The sequence below is a fragment of the Somniosus microcephalus genome, chromosome 18 (assembly GCF_052327205.1).
Source record: "Somniosus microcephalus isolate GS21.2 chromosome 18, FLI_Smic_1.0, whole genome shotgun sequence".
Taxonomy (NCBI): Eukaryota; Metazoa; Chordata; class Chondrichthyes; order Squaliformes; family Somniosidae; genus Somniosus; species Somniosus microcephalus.
Genome location: NC_141004.1, coordinates 79,245,514 through 79,267,650, shown reverse-complemented (window position 1 = coordinate 79,267,650; position 22,137 = coordinate 79,245,514). Strand labels below are relative to the sequence as shown.

The window sequence follows — 22,137 nt, the reverse complement described above, 5'->3', positions numbered from 1 at the left end:
CCATTTATCCCTATTCTCTGTTTTCTGACCTTATGGTGGAGAGAAGGTCATTGGTGAAGCAGCTGAAGATGGTTGGGCCTAGGACACTGCCCTGAGGAACTCCCTGCAGTGATGTCCTGGGGCTGTGGTGATTGACCTCCAACCACCACAACCATCTTCCATTGTGCTAGGTATGATTCCAACCAGTGGAGAATTTTCCCCCCGATTCCCATTGACTTCAGTTTTACTAGGGCTCCTTGATGCCACGCTCTGTCAAGGGCAGTCACTCTCACCTCTGGAATTCAGGTCTTTTGTCCATGTTTGGCTGTAATGAGATCTGGAGCCAAGTGGTCCTGATGGAACCCAAACTGGACATCAGTGAGCAGGTTATTGGTGAGTAAGAACTGCTTGATAGCACTGTCGACGACACCTCCCATCACTTTGCTGCTGATTGGCAGCTCGGTTAGTGGTGGTGCTATCGAGCCACTCTTGGTGATGGACATTGAAGTCCCCCACCCAGAGTACATTCTGTTCCCTTGCTACTCTCAGTGCTTCTTCCAAGTGGTGTTCAACATGGAGGAGTACTGATTCATCAGCTGAGGGAGGGCGGTAGGTGGTAATCAGCAGGAGGTTTCCTCGCCCATGCTTGACCTGAAGCCATGAGACTTCATGGGGTCCGGAGTCAAAGTTGAGGACTCCCAGGGCCACTCCTTCCCGACTGTATACCACTGTGCCGCCACCCCTGGTGGGTCTGTCCTGCCGGTGGGACAGGACATACCCAGGGATGGTGATGGAGGAGTTCGGGACATTGGCTGCAAGGTATGATTCTGTGAGTATGACTATGTCAGGCTGTTGCTTGACTAGTCTGTGGGACAGCTCTCCCAGTTTTGGCACAAGTCCCCAAATGTTGGTGAGGAGGACTTTGCAGGGTCGACTGGGCTGGGTGTGCCATTTTCGTGTCCGTAGCCGGTGCCAAGCTCGATGCCGGGTGGTCCGTCCCGTTATATTCTTGTTTTTCGAAGGTTTTTTTTACAACTGAGTGGCTTGCTGGGCCATTTCAGGGGGCAGTTAAGACTCGACCACATTGCTGTGGGTCTGGAGTCACATATAGGTCAGACTAGATAGGTGGCAGCTTCCCTTCCCTAAAGCACGTTAGTGAACCAGATGGGTTTTTACAACAATACGATAGTTTCATGGTCACCATTACTGATGCTAGCTTTTTATTCCAGATTTATTTAATTAACTGAATTTAAATTCCCCAGCTGCCGTGGTGGGACTTGAACTCACGTCTCTGGATCATTAGTCCAGGCCTTTGGATTACTAGTCCAGCAACAGAACATAAGCTACTGTTCCCGTTAACCCACTGTGCCACCCAATTTGCTGTTCTCATTAATTTTAAGTGAGGTTAAATCCTGCATTCGCAAGGATGAATCTAATGCAACAACATGCATATATATCAGAGTCCTAGGCCTAGAAATTGGGTTGGGGCGCAGAAGTCGGCTGAGCACAGGATTTAGCACAGCGATCGGTGTGATACCGATCGCCAGAAATTCAGTTTCAGTGCCCCTCGAGGGAGACGGGGCGAGGCTCGAGGCGCTCCGCGTCCCTCTTAGGGCGCTGAAACTGATTATCGCAGCGCAACGTGCCGCAGCGCCACATGCTGCGGCACGGCATGCTGCGGTACTGCAGGCCTTCCTCCCACTGTTAAGGGGGAGGTGCCTGCAACAGCGCGATCCCCGATCGCGAGTGCCGGCAAATGAGCCCGGCTCCAAGGAGAAGTGCCGGGCGCTCGGGAAACAGCCGGCAATGCTGCGGGGGGGTGGGGGGGTGGTTAGGAGGCCAGGGACGGAGGCGCTGGCAGGCGGCCGCCCCGCACCTCCACCTTAACTTGCGCCGCTGCCGGCACAGTAAGGCCCCGTGAACCGGGCACGGGTAGCGAGCGGCGCAACTGCGGCGTTCGCTACCAAATATCGCGAACGGGGCACTGCGCGCACCGATGACGTCATCGGTGGCGGCGCAGCGCAAATGCCTAACGCCACCATTAGCGCCCCGACTGAATATCGCCGGAGATGCAGCCAGTGGCGCTACAGCCACTGACTGCCTCTTTAGGCGCTAACAGGTGGCGCTACTCACCCAATTTCTCCCCCCTAGAGTCATAACGGCACAGAAGGAGGCCATTCGGCCCATCGAGCCCGTGCCGGCTCTCTGTAGAGCAATCCAGTCAGTCCCATTCCCCCGCTCTATCCCCGTAGCCCTGCAAGTTTATTTCCCTCAAGTGCCTATCCAGTCTTTCCTTGAAAACATTGAGTGTCTCCGTTTCCACCACTTCTGTCGGCAGCGAGTTCCAGGTCCTCACCACTTGCTGCGTAAACATTTTTTTCCTCACATCCTCCCTGTATCTCGTGCCCAAAACCTTAAATCTGTGTCCTAGTCCTTGTACCATCAACTAGTGGGAACAGCCTTTCCCCGTCTAGCCTATCCATTCCCGTCGTAATCTTGTACACCTCTCAACCTCCTTTGCTCTAATGAAAACAAATCCAGCTTCTCCAACCTGTCCTTGTAGCTAAGATCCCCCATCCCCGGAACCATTCTGGTAAATCTCCTCTGTACCCTCTCAAGGGCCTTCACATCCTTCCTAAAGTGTGGTGACCAGAACTGGACACAATACTCCAATAAAGGTTCAGCATAACTTCTCTACTTTTGTACTCAATACCTCTATGAAGCCCAAGATCCCATATGCTTTGCTAACCACTCTCTCAATATGTCCTGCCACCTTCAGGGACCTATGCACATTAACTCCCAGGTCCCTCTGTCCCTGCACACACTTTAAAACTGTGCCATTAAGTGTATATTGCCTCTCCCTGTTCCTTCTGCAAAATGCATCACCTCACACTTCTCTATTAAATTCCATCTGCCCATTCTGCAGCCTTTCTCTGTCCTGTTGCAGTCGATTGGTATCATCCTCACTGTTTGCCACACCCCCAAGTTTGGTGTCATTGGCAAATTTAGAAATTCTACTCTATTCCAATATCCAGGTAATTTTTATATATATATCAAAAAAGCAGTGGCCCCAGCACTGACCCTTGGGGAACACCTCTGTCTACCATCCTCCAGCCTGAAAAACAGCCATTTATCACTGTTTTCTAACCTTAAGCCAATTCCTTATCCAAGCTGCCATGAACCTCAATTTTGTTAACCAGCCTTCTATGTGGTACTTTATCAAACGCCTTCCTAAAATCCATGTAGACAACAACAATTTCATTCCCGTCATCAATCCTCCCTCTTACTTTATCATAAAATTCAACTCGGTTAGTCAAACACGATCTGCCATTTACAAATCCGTGTTGGCTCTCCTTAATTAGCTAGAACATAAGAACATAAGAAATAGGAGCAGGAGTAGGCCAATCGGCCCCTCGAGCCTGCTCCGCCATTCAATAAGATCATGGCTGATCTGATCCTAACCGCCAATCCACTATCACAGAACCATCTCCTGAATCTAACAGAATTAGACACACGAAATAGGAGCAGGATCAGGCTACACAGCCCCTGGGCCTGCTCCGCTACCCACAGGGCCATGACCGATCCGAACCTAGACTCATGTCCAAATTCCTGCCCGCTCCCCGTAACCCTTAATTCCCTTTACTTCTAGGAAACTGTCTATTTCTGTTTTTAAATTTATGTAATGATGTAGCTTCTACAGCTTTTTGGGGCAGCATATTCCATGAACCTACCACCCTCTGAGTGAAGTAGTTCCTCCTCATCTCAGTTTTGAAAGAGCATCATCGGAACATCCTCCCCGCATCCACCCGATCCAACCCCTTCACAATCTTATATGTTTCAATAAGATCGCCTCTCATTCTTCTGAACTCCAATGAGTAGAGTCCCAATCTACTCAACCTCTCCTCATATGTCCATCCCCTCATCCCCGGGATTAACCGAGTGAACCTTTGTACTGACTCGAGAGCAAGTACGTCTTTTCTTAAGTATGGACACCAAAACTGTACGCAGTATTCCAGGTGCGGCCTCACCAATACCTTGTACAACTGAAGCAATACCTCCCTATTTTTATGTTCTATCCCCCTAGCAATGAAAGCCAACATTCCATTGGCCTTCTTAATCACTTGCTGCACCTGCATACTAACCTTTTGAGTTTCGTGCACCAGGACCCCCAGATCCCTTTGTACTTCAGTACTTTCCAGTTTCTTGCCATTAAGATAATAACTTGCTCTACGATTTTTCCTGCCTAACAGTGCATAACCTCACACTTTTTCCAGTATTGTATTCCATATGCCAAATCTCTGCCCACTTACTTAGCCTGTCGATGTCCCCTTGCAGGTTTTTTATGTCCTCCTCACTCACTACTTTCCCTCCCATCTTAGTATCATCTGCAAACTTTGATATGTTACACTCGGTCCCCTCCTCCAAATCGTTAATATAGATTGTAAAGAGTTGGGGACCCAGCACTGACCCCTGCGGAACACCACTAGTTACTGATTGCCAGTCTGAGATTGAACCATTTATCCCAACTCTCTTCTGTTAGATAGCCAATCCTCTATCCATGCCAGAATATTACCCACAATCCTGTGATTTTTTATCTTAAGCAATAATCTTTTGTGTGGCACCTTGTCAAATGCCTTTTGGAAGTCTAAATACACTACGTCCACTGGTTCCCCTTTATCCACCCTATACGTTACTTCCTCAAAGAACTCCAGCAAATTTGTCAAACATGACTTCCCCTTCATAAAACCATGCTGACTTTGTCCTATTAAATTATGATTATCCAAATGTCCTGTTACTGTCTCCTTAATAATGGACTCCAAAATTTTACCTACCACAGATGTTAGGCTAACCGGTCTATAGTTTCCAGCCTTCTGTCTACTGCCCTTTTTAAATAAGGGTGTTACATTAGCAGTTTTCCAGTCTGCCGGGACCTTTGCCGAGTCCAGGGAGTTTTGGAAATTATTACCAATGCATCCACAATCCCTACCGCCACTTCCCTCAAGACCCTAGGATGTAAGCCATCAGGTCCAGGTGATTTATCCGCCTTGAGTCCCATTATTTTACCGAGTACCACTTCCTTAGTGATTTTGATCGTGTTTAGCTCCTCCCCCCCTTTAGCCCCCTGTTTGTCCAGTGTTGGGATATTCTTAGTGTCTTCTACTGTAAAGACTGATGTAAAATATTCATTCAGTGTTTTTGCCATCTCCATATTTCCCACCATTAATTTCCCGGTCTCATCCTCTAAGGGACCAACATTTACTTTAGCCACCCTTTTTCTTTTTATATAACTATAAAAAACTCTTACTATCTGTTTTTATATTTTTTGCTAATTTACTTTCATAATCTATCTTCCCTTTCTTAATCAATCTTTTTGTTATTTTTTGCTGTCTTTTAAAGTTTTCCCAATCCTCTATCCTCCCACTAGATTTGGCTACCTTTATATGCCCTTGTTTTTAGTCGAATACTATCCTTAATTTCTTTACTTAGCCACGGATGGCTGTCTTTTCTTTTACACCCTTTTCTTCTCAGTGGAATATATCTTTTTGGAAGTTTTAAAATAACTCCTTGAATGTACACCACTGATCATGTATCGTCTTACCCTTTAATCTATTTTCCCAGTCCACTCTACTCAATTCCGCTCTCATACCTTCATAGTCTCCTTTATTCAAGCTTAGCACGCTTGTTTGAGATCCAACCTTCTCACCCTCTAATTGAATATGGAATTCAACCATGTTATGGTCACTCATTCAAGGGATCCTTTACTAGGACATTTTTAATTAATCCTGTCTCGTTACACAGGACCAGATCTAAGGTTGCTTGCCCCCTGGTCGGTTCAGTTACATACTGCTCAAGAAACCCATCCCTAATACAACTCAATGAACTCATCCTCAAGGCAGCCCTGCCCAATTTGATTTGTCCAATTAATATGATAGTTGAAATCCCCCATAATTATAGATGTTCCCTTATTACAAGCCTCAACTATTTCCTGATTGATACTCCGTCCAACAGAGTTGCCACTGTTCGGAGGCCTATAGACTACGCCCACTAGTGTTTTTTTCCCCTTATTATTCCTTACCTCCACCCAAACTGTTTCATTATCCTGATCTTTTGACCCAATATCATTTCTCTGTATTACAGTGATCCCTTCCTTTATTAACATAGCCACCCCACCTCCCCTTCCTTCCTGCCTGTCCTTCCTGATCGTTAAATAACCTGGTATGTTTAATTCCCAGGCATTGTCACCCTGCAGCCATGTTTCTGTAATGGCCACAAGATCATACCCATATGTAGTTATTTGTGCCATTAACTCATCTATTTTGTTACGAATGCTACGTGCATTCAGATAGAGAACTTTCAAAGATGTTTTGTGACACTTAGTTCCTGCTTTTGCCCTTTTTTATTACTTTACCTTTTACTCCATACCTTCTGCCCCTTCCTGACATGCTCTGGTTTTTAATTTCCCCACTGATACCTAAGCCTATTACCTTCTCTGTTGTCATTTTTATTATTTGCTCTCTAGGAAACCTTCCCCCCCCCCCCCCCCCCCCCCCACTAGTTAGTTTAAAGCCCTCTCTACAGCCCTAGTTATATGATCCGCCAGGACTCTAGTCCAGCACTGGCCAAGTGAAGCCCGTCCCAACGGAACAGCTCCCTCCTGCCCCAGTACTGGTGCCAGTGTCCCAGGAAGCAAAACCCATTTCTCCCACACCAGTCTTTGAGCCACGCATTTAACTCTCTAATTTTATTTGTCCTAGCCAAATTCGCTCGTGGCTCAGATAATAATCCAGAGATTATTACCCTTGTGGTTCTGCTTTTTAATTTGGCCCCTAGCTGCTCAAACTCCCTCAGCAGAACCTCCTTCCTTGTCCTATCTATGTCGTTGGTACCAACATGGACCACGACAACTGGATCCTCCCCCTCCCACTCCAAGTTTCTCTCCAGTCCAGAGGAGATGTCCTTAACCCTGGCACCGGGCAGGCAACACAGCCTTCGGGACTCTCGCTCTCGGCTGCAAAGAACTCTATCTATCCCCCTAACGATACTATCCCCTACCACTACAACATTTCTTTTAACTCCCCCCCCCCCCCCCCCCCCCCCACTTGAATGGCCCCCTGCTCCACGGTGCTGTGGCCAGGTTGCTCATCCTCCCTGCAGTCCCTGCTCCTGTCCCCACAGGGAGTAAGAGCCTCGAACCTGTTGGACAAGTGCAAGGGCTGCGGCTCCTCCAACACTACCTCCTGGATCCCCGTACTTGCCTCACTTCTAGTCACACCATCCTGACCCTGGCCACGGACTACATGTGAATTAATTAATCTAATTGGTGTGACTACCTCGTGATACAGAGTCCAGGTAACTCTCCCCCTCCCTGATGTGTCTCAGTGTTTGAAGCTGCTCTTCAACACGGAGCCGGAGTTCCTCGAGCAGCCAACACTTACTGCAAATGTGATCACCGTGAGCATCAATGGTGTTCACCAGCTCCCACATATTGCAGCAGCAACACATCGTCTGATCTCCCATTCTATGTAATTAATTAAATTTATTAATATTATTCTTAAATATCCTCTGCCCCGATTCTAGATGGTGTATATCACACCTTAGAAACTATAAACCAAAGAGATTTAAGCTTAAAAGGGAGAAATACTCACCAACCAATCACTTACCCGCTTTCTGGTGACGTCACACTTGGATTACTTTTTACCTCTCTCCTTCCCTCCGAGTTCAGAGACTGGAGATTGGTCGGCCTTACCTGGTCTCTGGGACTTTTATACCCCGCTCTGCCGCTCAGGTTTCCCGCTGACGCTGTGAGGCCTTACCTGGTCTCTGGGACTTTTATACCCCGCTCTGCCGCTCAGGTTTCCCGCCGACGCTGTGAGGCCTTACCTGGTCTCTGGGGACTTTTATAGCCCCGCTCTGCCGCTCAGGATTCCCGCCGACGCTGTGAGGCCTTACCTGGTCTCTGGGGACTTTTATACCCCGCTCTGCCGCTCAGGATTCCCGCCGACGCTGTGAGGCCTTACCTGGTCTCTGGGGACTTTTATACCCCGCTCTGCCGCTCAGGATTCCCGCCGACGCTGTGAGGCCTTACCTGGTCTCTGGGGACTTTTATACCCCGCTCTGCCGCTCAGGATTTCCGCCGACACTGTGAGGCCTTACCTGGTCTCTGGGGACTTTTATACCCCGCTCTGGTTTCCCGCCGACGCTGTGAGGCCTTACCTGGTCTCTGGGGACTTTTACAGCCTGTCCAAGTGCTCGTTAATTTTTTCTTGATTATTATTGTATCTAAAACGTTACCCACCACTGATGTTAAACTGACCGGCCTGTAGTTACTAGGATTGTCCTTGCACCCTTTTTTGAACAATGGTGTCACATTTGCCACTTTCCAATCTTCAGGCACCTCCCCTGCATTTAGGGAAGATTGGAAAATTATGGCAAGCCCTTCCGCTATCTTCTCCCCCAATTCCCTTTGCAACCTGGGATGCAAACCATCTGGACCAGACGACTTATTCATTCTAAGCACACCCAGCCTTTCTAGTACATCCTGTCTATCAATTTTCACCCCTTCCATTGCTTCTACCTTTTTGCACTTCTACTGATATTTTGCCAATATCCACCTCCTTAGTAAACATCGATACAAAGTTCTCATTGAGTATTCTAGTCTTGCCCTGCACCTCTAAGCATATATCACCTTCTTTGTTCTTAATAGGCCCCACCCCACCTCCTACCGGCATGTAAACAGGAAGCAGGTGGTAAAAGATTTTTGGGTTCCCTTTTATGTTAACCGCCATTCTACTTTCATATTCTCTCTTTGCCAATCTTATTTTCATCTTCACTTCCCCTCTCAACTATTGTATTTGGCCTGGTTCTCCCTTGAAGAATTCACTGGACATGCATCACACACCCTCTTTTTTTTGTTTCATCATCTTCTCTATCTCCCTTGTCATCCAAGGAGCCCTTACTTTGGTTCCCTTACCCTTCCCTCTTGTTGGAATGTACCTAGCCTGTACTTGGAACATCTCCTCCTTAAAGACCACCCATTGTTCCGTTACAGATTTTCCTGTCAGTCTTTGGTTCCATTTTACCCTGGCTAGATCCTTTCGCACCACATTGAAGTTAGCCCGATTCCAGTTTCAAAGTTCCACTCTAGATTGTTCCTTGCTCCTCTCCATTGCTAATCTAAATCTTATGATACGATGATCACTCGTACCCAAGTGTTCTCCCACAGACACTTGGTCGACCTGGCCCACCTCATTCCCCAGCATCAGATCCAGCAATGCCTCCTTCCTCGTTGGGCCAAGAACATACTGGTCAAGGAAATTCTCCTGAACACATTTCAGAAATTCCTCCCCCTCCTTTCCCTTTACCCTAGCATTATCCCAATCGATATTTGGGTAATTGAAGTCCCCCAGTATAACCACTCTATTTCCCTGCAGATTTGCTCCTCCACCTCCCTCTCACTAATTGGAGGCCTATAGAATACCCCCAATAGCATGATCATACACTTTTTGCTCCTCAACTCTAACCAAATGGATTCTGTCCTTGTCCCCTCAAGAACACCCTCCCTTTCCAACACTACACTTCTTTAATCAGCACTGCCACCCCACCTCCCTTTTTCCTTCCCTACCTTTTCTGAACACCTTGTACCCTTGAATATTAAGTGCCCAGTCCTCACCGTTTTTAAGCCACGTTGCCGTTTCTGCCACAACATCATATTGCCACACGGCTAATTGTGCTTTGAGCTCACCAACCTTATTCACCACACTGTGCGTTTACGTACGTGCATTCTGAACCCATTTTTGAATTTTTCGTAGTCTTTCTTAGTCTGCTCCTATCTAATAGGGCACTACTTCCGCCTCTATTATTACTTTTTTCTCTAGTACTATCCAACGCACTCTTTTATGCACCTTATTCCTCCTTTCTTACTCCAATATGCTGGTGCCTATCCCCCTGCCAAGCTAGCTTAAACCCTCCCCAACAGCACCAGCAAACCTCCCCGTGAGAATATTGGTTCCGGCTCTGTTGAGGTGTAACCCATCCGGCTTGTACAGGTCCCACCTTCCCCAGAAATTGTCCTAATGCTTCAGGAATCTAAAGTCCTCCCTCCTGCACCGTCTCTCTAGCCAAGCATTCATCTGTTCTATCCTCCTATTCCTGTACTCATTAGCACGTGGCACCTCATATAGTGCCCTTAGCACAGTAAACCGTCCCAAGGTGCTTCACAGGAGCATAGAAACATAGAAAAATAGGAGCAGGAATCGGCCATTCAGCCCTTTGAGTCTGCTTCGCCAGTCAATATGATCATGGCTGGTCCTCTATCTCCATACCATATTCCCGCTCTCTCCCCATACCCCTTGATGCCTTTTGTGTCTAGAAATCTATCTATCTCTTTCTTAAATATATTTAATATAAGTTGGCCTCCACAGCCTTCTGTGGTAGAGAATTCCACTGGTTCACCACCCTGAGTGAAGAAATTTCTCCTCATCTCAGTCCTAAATGTCCTATCCCATATCCTGAGACTGTGACCCCTTGTTCTAGACCCCCCCAGCCAGGGGAAACATCCTCCCTGCATCCAGTCTGTCTAGCCCTGTCAGAATTTTATACGTTCCTATGAGATCCCCTCTCATTCTTCTAAACTCTAGTGAATACAGGCCCAGTCGACCCAATCTCTCCTCATACGACAGCCCTGCCATTCCAGGAATCAGTCTGGTGAACCTTTGCTGCACTCCCTCTATGGCAAGTTTAACCTTTCTTAGGTAAGGAGACCAAAACTGCACACAGTATTCCAGGTGTGGTCTCACCAAGGCCCTGTACAACTGTGGTACTCAAATCCTCTTGCAATGAAGGCCAACATACCATTTGCCTTCCTAACTGCTTGCTGCACCTGCATGTTTGTTTTTAGTGACTGGTGTACAAGGACACCCAGGTCACTTTGTACATCAGCATTTCCCAATCTATCGCCATTTAAATAATACTCTGCCTTTCTGTTTTTCCTACCGAAGTGGATAACTTCACATTTATCCACGTTATACTACATCTGCCATGTATTTGCCCACTCACTCAACTTGTCTAAATCGCCTTGAAGCCTCTTTGCATCCTCCTCACAATCCCACCTAGTTTCATGTTGTCAGCAAACTTGGAAATATTACATTTGGTTCCCTCATCCAAATCATTGATATATATTGTGAATAGCTGGGACCCAAGCACTGATCCCTGCGGTACCCCACTAGTCATCGCCTGCCACCCCGAAAAAGACCCATTTATTCCTACTTTCTGTTTCCTGTCTGTTAACCAATTTTCAATCTATGCTAGTATATTACCCCCAATCCCATGTGCTTTAATTTTGCACACTATCCTCTTATGTGGGACTTTATCAAAGGCCTTCTGAAAATCCAAATACATCACATCCACTGGTTCTCCCTTACCTATTCTACCAGTTACATCCTCAAAAAACTCCAGTAGGTTTGTCATTATCAGACAAAAGTTGACACCAAGCCATATAAGGAGATATTAGGCTAGATGACCAAAAGCTTGGTCAAAGAGGTAGGTTTTAAGGAGGAGAGAAAGGTAGAGAGGTTTAGGGAGGAAATTGCAGAGCTTGGGGCCCAGGCACCTGAAAGCACGGCAGCCAAGTTGCGCACAGCAAGCTCCCGCAAACAGCAATGTGATAATGACCAGAAAATCTGTGTGTGATGTTGGTTGAGGGATAAATATTGGCCAGGACACCGGTGAGAACGCCCCTGCTCTTCGAAATATTGCCATGGGTTCTTTTATGTCCACCTGAGAGGGCAGATGAGGCCTCGGTTTAATGTTTAATACAAAAGACGGCACCTCCGACAGTGCAGCATTCTCTGAGCACTACACTGGAGTGTCAGCCTGGATTGTGTGGTCAAGCCTCGAGTGGGGATTGAACCCACGAATCTTTTGACCCACAGGCGAGAGTGAGCCCCAGCTTGACATCTTGTGTTGGGTGGGGACAAGATCAGGCTTGGCTCACGATCGAAAAGCCTGCCCACGTTTCCCGTCTTGAATACTTTCCCTTCTGAAGGCTGTCAGCAACTGCAGCACCACATTCCAGCAAAAGCCAGCTCTTCTCGGGAGGGGAGGAGATTGTGGGGTGGGTCGGCCCGCATTACCGGGGATGGCCAGGTAGTGACAGATGGTTTAGTGTAAAAGTCTTTCAGAAGCTTAACTTGGAGGGTGAAACGAGTCATCGCATCGTAAGAATGTCGAATGGTTTTGTGCATAATGTCATCGCAGTGGAACGGACAGTTAAAGTGGCGGGCGTCCAATGAAAAGCCTGATTGGTGTCTAGCCTGCCAACTGGAGATTTGTACCTTGACTTCGGTGTGTCTCGTTTTTCCTCAGATGCACAAATGGCACTGACTCTACTGGAAAAGACATGGGAGAAGGTAAGCTGGAAAAGGCAGGGTATTAAACAGCTTCAGGATTTTAATATCTATTTACTAATGTACATCGTCCTTAACGTGTACTTCCATTTGAAGCTTTCAGAATCTGCAGATGTGTTGTGAGCTTACTGAACTAGATAATACTTTTCATGTACAGTTCCAAGGGGACCGGGAGTGGGTCTGGTTTGGGTTTGGTTTCACAGGGACCGGGAGTGGGTCTGGTTTGGGTTTAGTTTCACAGGGACTGGGAGTGGGTCTGGTTTGGGTTTAGTTTCACAGGGACCGGGAGTGGGTCTGGTTTGGGTTTGGTTTCACAGGGACCGGGAGTGGGTCTGGTTTGGGTTTAGTTTCACAGAGACCGAGAGTGGGTCTGGTTTGGGTTTAGTTTCACAGGGACCGGGAGTGGGTCTGGTTTGGGTTTAGTTTCACAGGGACCGGGAGTGGGTCTGGTTTGGGTTTAGTTTCACAGGGACCGGGAGTGGGTCTGGTTTGGGTTTAGTTTCACAGGGACCAGGAGTGGGTCTGGTTTGGGTTTAGTTTCACAGGGACCGGGAGTGGGTCTGGTTTGGGTTTAGTTTCACAGGGACCGGGAGTGGGTCTGGTTTGGGTTTAGTTTCACAGGGACCGGGAGTGGGTCTGGTTTGGGTTTAGTTTCACAGGGACCGGGAGTGGGTCTGGTTTGGGTTTAGTTTCACAGGGACCGGGAGTGGGTCTGGTTTGGGTTTAGTTTCACAGGGACCGGGAGTGGGTCTGGTTTGGGTTTAGTTTCACAGGGACTGGGAGTGGGTCTGGTTTGGGTTTAGTTTCACAGGGACCGGGAGTGGGTCTGGTTTGGGTTTAGTTTCACAGGGACCAGGAGTGGGTCTGGTTTGGGTTTGGTTTCACAGGGACCAGGAGTGGGTCTGGTTTGGGTTTAGTTTCACAGGGACTGGGAGTGGGTCTGGTTTGGGTTTAGTTTCACAGGGACCGGGAGTGGGTCTGGTTTGGGTTTAGTTTCACAGGGACCAGGAGTGGGTCTGGTTTGGGTTTGGTTTCACAGGGACCAGGAGTGGGTCTGGTTTGGGTTTAGTTTCACAGGGACCGGGAGTGGGTTTGGTTTGGGTTTAGTTTCACAGGGACCGGGAGTGGGTCTGGTTTGGGTTTAGTTTCACAGGGACCGGGAGTGGGTCTGGTTTGGGTTTAGTTTCACAGGGACCGGGAGTGGGTCTGGTTTGGGTTTAGTTTCACAGGGACCGAGAGTGGGTCTGGTTTGGGTTTAGTTTCACAGGGACCGGGAGTGGGTCTGGTTTGGGTTTAGTTTCACAGGGACCGGGAGTGGGTCTGGTTTGGGTTTAGTTTCACAGGGACCGGGAGTGGGTCTGGTTTGGGTTTAGTTTCACAGGGACCGGGAGTGGGTCTGGTTTGGGTTTAGTTTCACAGGGACTGGGAGTGGGTCTGGTTTGGGTTTAGTTTCACAGGGACCGAGAGTGGGTCTGGTTTGGGTTTAGTTTCACAGGGACCGGGAGTGGGTCTGGTTTGGGTTTAGTTTCACAGGGACCGGGAGTGGGTCTGGTTTGGGTTTGGTTTCACAGGGACCAGGAGTGGGTCTGGTTTGGGTTTAGTTTCACAGGGACCGGGAGTGGGTCTGGTTTGGGTTTAGTTTCACAGGGACCGGGAGTGGGTCTGGTTTGGCTTTAGTTTCACAGGGACCAGGAGTGGGTCTGGTTTGGCTTTAGTTTCACAGGGATCGGGAGTGGGTCTGGTTTGGGTTTGGTTTCACAGGGACCGGGAGTGGGTCTGGTTTGGGTTTGGTTTCACAGGGACCAGGAGTGGGTCTGGTTTGGGTTTGGTTTCACAGGGACCGGGAGTGGGTCTGGTTTGGGTTTAGTTTCACAGGGACTGGGAGTGGGTCTGGTTTGGGTTTAGTTTCACAGGGACCGGGAGTGGGTCTGGTTTGGGTTTAGTTTCACAGGGACCGGGAGTGGGTCTGGTTTGGGTTTAGTTTCACAGGGACCGGGAGTGGGTCTGGTTTGGGTTTAGTTTCACAGGGACCGGGAGTGGGTCTGGTTTGGGTTTAGTTTCACAGGGACCGGGAGTGGGTCTGGTTTGGGTTTAGTTTCACAGGGACCGGGAGTGGGTCTGGTTTGGGTTTAGTTTCACAGGGACCGGGAGTGGGTCTGGTTTGGGTTTAGTTTCACAGGGAGTGGGTCTGGTTTGGGTACGGTTCCATGGGGACCGGGAGTGGGTCTGGTTTGGGTACGGTTCCATGGGGACCGGGAGTGGGTCTGGTTTGGTTACGGTTTCACAGGGACTGGGAGTGGGTCTGGTTTGAGTAGGGTTTCACAGGGACCAGGAGTGGGTCTGGTTTGGGTTTAGTTTCACAGGGACCGGGAGTGGGTCTGGTTTGGGTTTAGTTTCACAGGGACCGGGAGTGGGTCTGGTTTGGGTTTAGTTTCACAGGGACCGGGAGTGGGTCTGGTTTGGGTACGGTTCCATGGGGACCGGGAGTGGGTCTGGTTTGGTTACGGTTTCACAGGGACTGGGAGTGGGTCTGGTTTGAGTAGGGTTTCACAGGGACCGGGAGTGGGTGAAGTAGTGGTTCCTAGTTTTATGATTGGAAATTTGCAGAAGACGGACTGATGGTGAGGGCGGGCTTCCATCCCACGGCCCACGCGGAATGAAAGGATAAGTGTTGGGAGTGGGGTGCTTGGATGCGGAACGGCAAACCAACAGGATCAGAGAACTGTTGCGCGATTCGATGGGGATGGAGCAGGCGGGTAAGCAGTTGTGTGGAAGCATCCATCTGAGCAGAGAATGGATTAGGAAAAAAAGGTAGGCTTTTGGCAGATGCAAAGGACTAAAAACAGCAGAAGCCCTAGAGCATAGAAAGTGCAGGGGGGTACTTAAAAAAGAAATTAGGAGAGCGAAGAGCGGGCATGAAAAAACACTGGTGGGCAAAATAAAGGAAAATCCCAAGGTGTTTTACAAGTATAGAATATAAGCGCAGGGAGGTTATGATGGAGCTGTACAAAACGCTAGTTAGGCCACAGCTGGAATACTGTGTGGAGTGCTGGTCACCAGACTATAGGAAGGATGTGATTGCATTAGAGAGGGTGCAGAGGAGATTCACCAGGATGTTACCTGGGCTGGAGCGCTTCAGCTATGAAGAGAGACTGGACAGGCAGGGGTTGTTTTCCTTAGCGCAGAGAAGGCTGAGGGGGGACCTGATTGAGGTGTACAAAATTATGAGGGGCATAGATAGGGTAGATAGAAAGGAACTTTTCCCCTTAGTAGAGGGGTCAATAACCAGGGGGCATAGTTTCAAGGTAAGAGGCAGGAGGTTTAGAGGGGATTTGAGGAAAAACTTTTTCACCCAGAGAGTGGTTGGAATCTGGAACTCACTGCCGGAAAGGGTGGTAGAGGCAGGAACCCTCACAACATTCAAGAAGCATTTAGATGAGCACTTGAAAAGCCATAGCATACAAGGCTACGGACCAAATGTTGGGAAATGGGATTAGATTAGACAGGGCTTGATGGCCGGCACGGACACGATGGGCCGAAGGGCCTCTTTCTGTGCTGTATGACTCTTTGACTATGAGAGGTGGGAATGAGAGGGTACCTGTCCAGGGCTACAAGCTAGGAATCTAAAGGTGAAGAAAAGACTCACTTTACACTTCCTATCTCTGAAGAACTGAAAGGTTGTGTATAATGGAAAGTGTACAAACCTCTAGCATCTCACTGAACCTGAAGAGTGACAGAAGTAACACGCGTGACCTTCCTGTCAGCACTAGAAGTTTTTGATAAAGATTCAGAGCATGCGCATATACTAATTTGGTTCCTCGGTAGAAAACAGACTTGAAGTAAAACTTCCTCGCAGTGATCCAAAAGTCGCCCATGTGAAGTGTCGCAGGAACTGATCACAAACCTTTTGTCTTTAATCTGACAGGTGAAGGGTAATGATGAAGCCCTGATTCTCTGCAGGACTGCCATCGCTGCCATTAAAATCAAAATTGGGGACCTCCAGGAAACCAAGGTAATAAAGGATGTGAGAATTCCACAGCCAGTAATGGTCTTATGAGGGGAGTAGAAAGTGTAGAATTTGAAACAGGATATCACTGTTGGGTTCTTTGCTAATGAGATGTGTCTTAGGTTTTCAACATGGATATCTGATGAAAATACTGCTTGTGTATGGAAGAGCCCAGCCAAGAGTGACACAAACAGGAGAAAGATTTATTTGCTTTTATTTTGGAGAATGTTTCCAGAATGTTTTGGTTTGTTTTAGTGCTGTTGGAAATGTGTGTCTTTTTTTGACACTGAACTGAAGCTTTAGCAGCAACTTGATAGTGGCTCGCCACCGACGTGGTAAAAGAAGTACAGGCAGTGACACCACACCCCTTTGCATAATATTATACCCAAGAGTCAACAGGCTGCACGCTCTTCTTGGGCTGCCGATGATCTCCTGAACAAGAATGTCGGCTTGGCTGAGTGATAGCTTTCTACCCTCTTGGTCAGAAGGCTGTGGGTTCAAGCCCCATTCCAGAGACTTGGGCCCATAATATAGGCTGGCGACTCATTGCAACAACAACTGGGCAGTTGCTGAGACATTCTCTGCAGTTGCTGTGTGAAAATTTGCTCACTGAAAGATGTAACAGTTGTGAAATAATCTGAGAGTTTCAGGACTGACTGAATCTTATTACCAGACAATTATTGCATCTGTATATGTGAAACCTGTATAAGTGGAAACTCCCAAAAAAGGGGAAACTTATTGAGAGATCCAAATAACTTGCATGCTAAAATATACAAGAAGCACTCTGAAACAACTGACACTCACAAATTGCACCAAGCCCTTTTGCAGCTTAAAACACGGGTTAAGCAGCACGAGGCGGCAGTGGGTTTTATGAAAGAAGCTCTTTACCCAGCATCCATAGTGGCAGAAAAACTGCTCTATCTCTGGGTTTGAATGCTTGCACGGCTCTATCCCAGGGATAGAGTGGTTTCTCTGCTGCTATGGATACTGGGTAAAGAACCCCCCATTCTACCGAGAATTTTTACAGTACATACAATGACCATTTTGAAAATAAGGACACCAGCAAAAAAAGGACAGTTGATGCCGGTGCCTGAGGTGTCTGTAATTTACAGGTTTCACTGTATATCAGTTAGAGATAGTGCACTGTCATGAGGTGTGATCCTTCTGTGGATATTATAACCTTCCAATACCGTCGTTATCTCTTCCTTTGTTTTGTTTTGCGCTAATTGCTGGAAGCCATTTTTCCTGATCTAACCTGCTGCATTGATCCTTCCATTTGTTAGAAAATCATTGAAGAAGTTGACGAGATGCTGGAGAAGTTGCCAGGTGTGACGTCTGTCCACGGCCGGTTTTATGATACTTCCAGCAGTTACTACCAGGTGGTAGGTGACCACGCTGCTTACTACAGGGAGGCTCTGCGGTATCTCGGCTGCACCGAACTCGCCGACTTGTCAAGTAATCGCTGCTCCGCTCCGTTTATAAATGTTACAGTATATCACTGTCACTGCTGGATTTGAGGAGCTGATTGGAGAGACTCTAATTTCCCACTCTTTCCTCATTTCCCCCCTTTTAAAATTTTTCTTAAATATTTATCCACAAATCTCTTGTAAGCTATTATGGATTTTGCTTTCACCACTGTTTCTGGTCGGGCATTCAGGTCCTAACCCTCTGCAAAAAGTAAATAAATTCTCCTAACCTCTTCCTTTGTTCTTTCTGGTGATGATCATTTTACTGACCAGTGGAAATAGCGTTTTCCGATTTACTTTGTCAAAGCTTCTCATAATTTTGAACCCCTCTGTCAGATCTCCCCATAACCACCTCTGCTGTCATGAAAAGAGCCCCAGTTTCTCCAGTCGCTCCTCATAACTCTAGCCTGTCTGAAGTGAATCTGTCTGTACCCTCTCCATTGCCTTCACACCCTTCCTAAAGGGGAGGGACCTCTCTTTCAAAAGGGAATTGGATATCTACTTAAAGGGGGAAATATTTGCAGGGCTATCGGGAAAGAGCAGGGTAGTAGGACTAACTGGAGAGCTCTTTCAAAGAGCTGCACAGGCATGATGGGCCGAATGGCCTCCTTCTGTGCTGTAAGATTCTATGAAAGTAAGACGACCAAAATATTCTAACTGATTTGTTCAACTGATTGTTAAACAGTTGCTGCTGACTTCCTTTATATGGGGTGAGGTGATGCAGCTTGTTTTGATCAGTGACCTTTTATAAAAAATAAAAAAAAAAGTAAATTGAGGTCGAATGGTCAAAATAGTCCAATGAACAATCCCAAAAATCAAATGTAATTGGAAAAAAGTTGGATAATTGTGAAATCTTCAGGAACTTTGCAGTGAATTTGAAATGTGTCTCAAGGCACTATACACATCATTGCAGGGCTGCTTCCTGTACAGTCACACCATAGTGACTTTGATTAAATGAAATGGAAGCATCCAGCAGTAATTCACCTTTTTTGCAAAGGGTTTCAAATGGATTTTGTTACAAGACAGATCCTGTATGTGTCTATGAATGCGGGCTCTGCCGACGGACATAAAGTTGTCTCCTACTCTACCTTAGCAATGCGGAAAGAGAATAGAAGTACATGTTCATGATTTTGCTTCACGTAATGCACAGAAATCACTCCCGCCTCTTCTGGACAATTGTCTGAGAGCCCTGTGTTGTAGCAGGGTGTCTTTTATTTACCACATTGCCCACTTTTGAACGAGATTGCCAGTGAGTGATGAGTTCTCAGCTCTTCTGTGCAGTGGCCTGACAGCCAGTAGGGGCTAGGTTGAGATTGCCCAAACTTACTTTGCATAGTTTGCAGCTGGTCGGCAGGTGAGATACTCGCTCCATTGGCCCGGACTGGATTTGAATCCAGGTCTGATTGGTAAAAGGACAGTCTCGTTATTTTTCTACTCCACCACCCACTACCTCAGTCAGATGGCATTCTAAATTGGGCAGTTTTTGTTTTTGTCGCTGCACCTCCCTCCTTTGAGTATTCCTTGAGGGCGTGAGTTCAACTATGCAGCTCGGGGGATGTGTGGGGAGAGTAAAATGTGACTGGGAGACTCTCGCTGCTGACTGTTTTGTACACAATTTAGCACTGCTTGATGCTGTCACTGCCATGTTAACTCCCAGAGCTGAATCACTCCTGCTAAATACGCATTGAGTTATAGATTCATAGAATTGTGCAGCACAGGAGGCCATTCAGCCCATCGAGTCTGCACCGGCTTTTTTGAAGAGCAATCCAGTTAGTCCCACTCCCCCGCTCTTTCCCCATATCCCAGCAAAATTTTCTCCTTCATGCGTTTATCCAATTCCTTTTTGAAGGCTACTAATGAATCTTTATCCACTATCCTATCGGGCAGTGCATTCCAATCCGAACCACTCGTTGTGTAAACAAGTTTTTCCTCCTGTTGCCTCTGGTTCTTTTGACAATCACCTTAAATCTGTGCCCTCTGGTTATCGATCCTTCAGCCATTGGAAACAGTTTCTCTTTATTTACTCTATCTAAACCCTTCATGATTTTAAACACCTCTGTCAAATCTCCTCTTAGCCTTCTCTGCTCCAAGGAGAACAACCCCAGCTTCTCCGCTCTATCCACGTAACTGTAATGGGGTACAAGAACAGAGAGACCTGTAATCAATGTGCCCTCTAATTTTTTTTTGTACTGAGCGGGCCACGAGCTCCTTTTCGCCCGTGGGCAAATTTTACAACAACATCTTTTACACCAACAACGGCAGCAACAGCAACCACTTAAAAGTATATATACAGTAATGCCATATTAAATCTGCCATCCCACCGTCTCAAATCATGAAACAATCAGACAAGGTTCTATACAAGTTTGACACAATTTCTCTGCTTTTGAATTCTATTCCTCTAGAAATGAGCCTGTGCTTTATTTGCACTTTTATGGCTTTTTTAACCTGCGTTGCTGCTTTTAATGATTTGTGAATCTTTACCCCGAGATCCTTTTGCACCTCTACTCCATTTAGTCTTATTTTCCAAGGAGCAGGTGGCCTCCTTATTCCTCCTACTAAAATGTACCACCTCACACTTCTCTATATAGAAATTCACTTGTCATTTATATGCCCATTCTGCAACTTTATTTACCGTAAAATTAACATCACTTTCCCGTATTTTTTTCCCGCTTTAAACAATTTTCCAAATTTTCAAAAAGAAATCTCATTTTTGTTTCTGACAAAGGCAACCTGTGTTGTTCCCAGGCGGTTTGAATTCTTCAGACAGGTGTGCTAATTGGGTCGGCCTGTAGAAAGTGAGGTGCCTCAACGTTTCTAAACATAGAAACCTGACGCCAGAATTCTGATTTTCAAAAGTAAGCTCCATATTTCCCCACTTTTTATGTTAAGGTTTTTATGATTTTCATCAGCAACAAGACTAAAACCATAAATACACCCCTGGTGCAATATTGGATTTATTAAAAAGTAGCAAATAAAAGTAAGTTAAACTTGTGTTAATCACTCTTCTTCCTTCTGATAAAATGCTTTCTGGCTTCACCTAATGATTGAAAGCCTGATCTTACAAACCCATCTGCAGTAGGATCATTTTATTTTAAAAAGCAGATTAACGTACAGCTCAAAATTTGCACAAACTTGTTTCTCATTTCCTCTCCTAAAACATGCCACTGCCATTTGACAGCAACAAAGTCCCTTCTTACTCATCTGTAGCAGGTAAAACTCGACGACTCACTCACCTGTAACAGGTTAAATAAGATGGGGTTCACGTGGTTATCTACTGATCTCTTCCATCGATTTTTAAAGCTTTGTCCAGCCCCATAGCGGTGGCTGGCTGCACTGAGCTGGCCCCGCTCAGACTGGCCCCGCTCCAATTTGCCCTGCGGCGTTTGTGTAACACAGGCCCCTGGAACTGTGGCATCAAAGGAGAAGGAGGGAGACGCCCTCATCAGCATGGCAACCGGCAGAGCGCGGCTCCTGTACAGCTTCTGCCTGCAGCATGTGGAACTTCCCAGAGGCTGACACAACCAACCCTGCACCCACTCCCTCATGTGGCCGCTGCCCCAACTCTTTTGTTACTTTCCAATTGGGATTGGCTCTGAGGTCACAAGACTCGCAGGCAACTCTGTCTGCATTCCAGGCCATTGTGCATTGGGCCCCTCCCCTGCTCCAGCTGTCGGGCAGTCCAGTTCTCTGCGCGACATTTAATTTGAAGTGCGCGTGAACTCTGGGACATGTGCGCGACTGCGCACCTTTGAGGGAACAGTGCCTGTAATCCCTGGAACCATTCTAGTAAATCTCTTCTGTACCCTCTCCAAAGCCTTCACGTCCTTCCTAAAGTGTGATGCTCAGAAATGGACATGATACTCCAGCTGGGCCAAAGCTAGTGTTTTATATAGGTTTAGCATAACTTCCTGACTTTTGTACTCTCTGCCTCTATTTATAAAGCCCAGCATTATTAACTGCTTTGTTAACCTGTCCTGCCATCTTCAAGTATTTGTGCACAAACACCCTCGGGTCTCTGTTCTTGTACCCGGTTTATAATTGCACCATTTAGCTTGTATTGTCTCTCCTCATTCTTCCTATCAAAATGAATCACCTCACATTTTTCTGCACTGAATTTTATCTGCCATGTGTCCACCCATTCCACCAGCCTGTCTATGTCTTCTTGAAGTCTATCACTATCTTCCTCACTACACTTTACTACACCTCCAAGTTTTGTGTCATCTGCAAATTTTGAAATTGTGCCCTGTACCCTCAAGTCCAAGTCATTAATGTATATCAAAAC

The 22,137-nt window shown here is 47.0% G+C and overlaps 1 protein-coding gene across 1 annotated transcript in view; it reads left to right on the top strand.

Moving 5' to 3' along the window:
* LOC147105396 (26S proteasome non-ATPase regulatory subunit 13-like) overlaps positions 1-22,137 on the top strand; it is a 62,551-nt gene that overhangs the window by 14,496 nt on the left and 25,918 nt on the right. Inside the window, exons 5-7 of the mRNA XM_086011702.1 lie at positions 12,343-12,386; positions 16,309-16,395; positions 17,673-17,844. Of these exons, the coding sequence (XP_085867828.1) occupies positions 12,343-12,386; positions 16,309-16,395; positions 17,673-17,844 (303 nt within the window). The remainder of the gene's footprint in view (positions 1-12,342; positions 12,387-16,308; positions 16,396-17,672; positions 17,845-22,137) is intronic.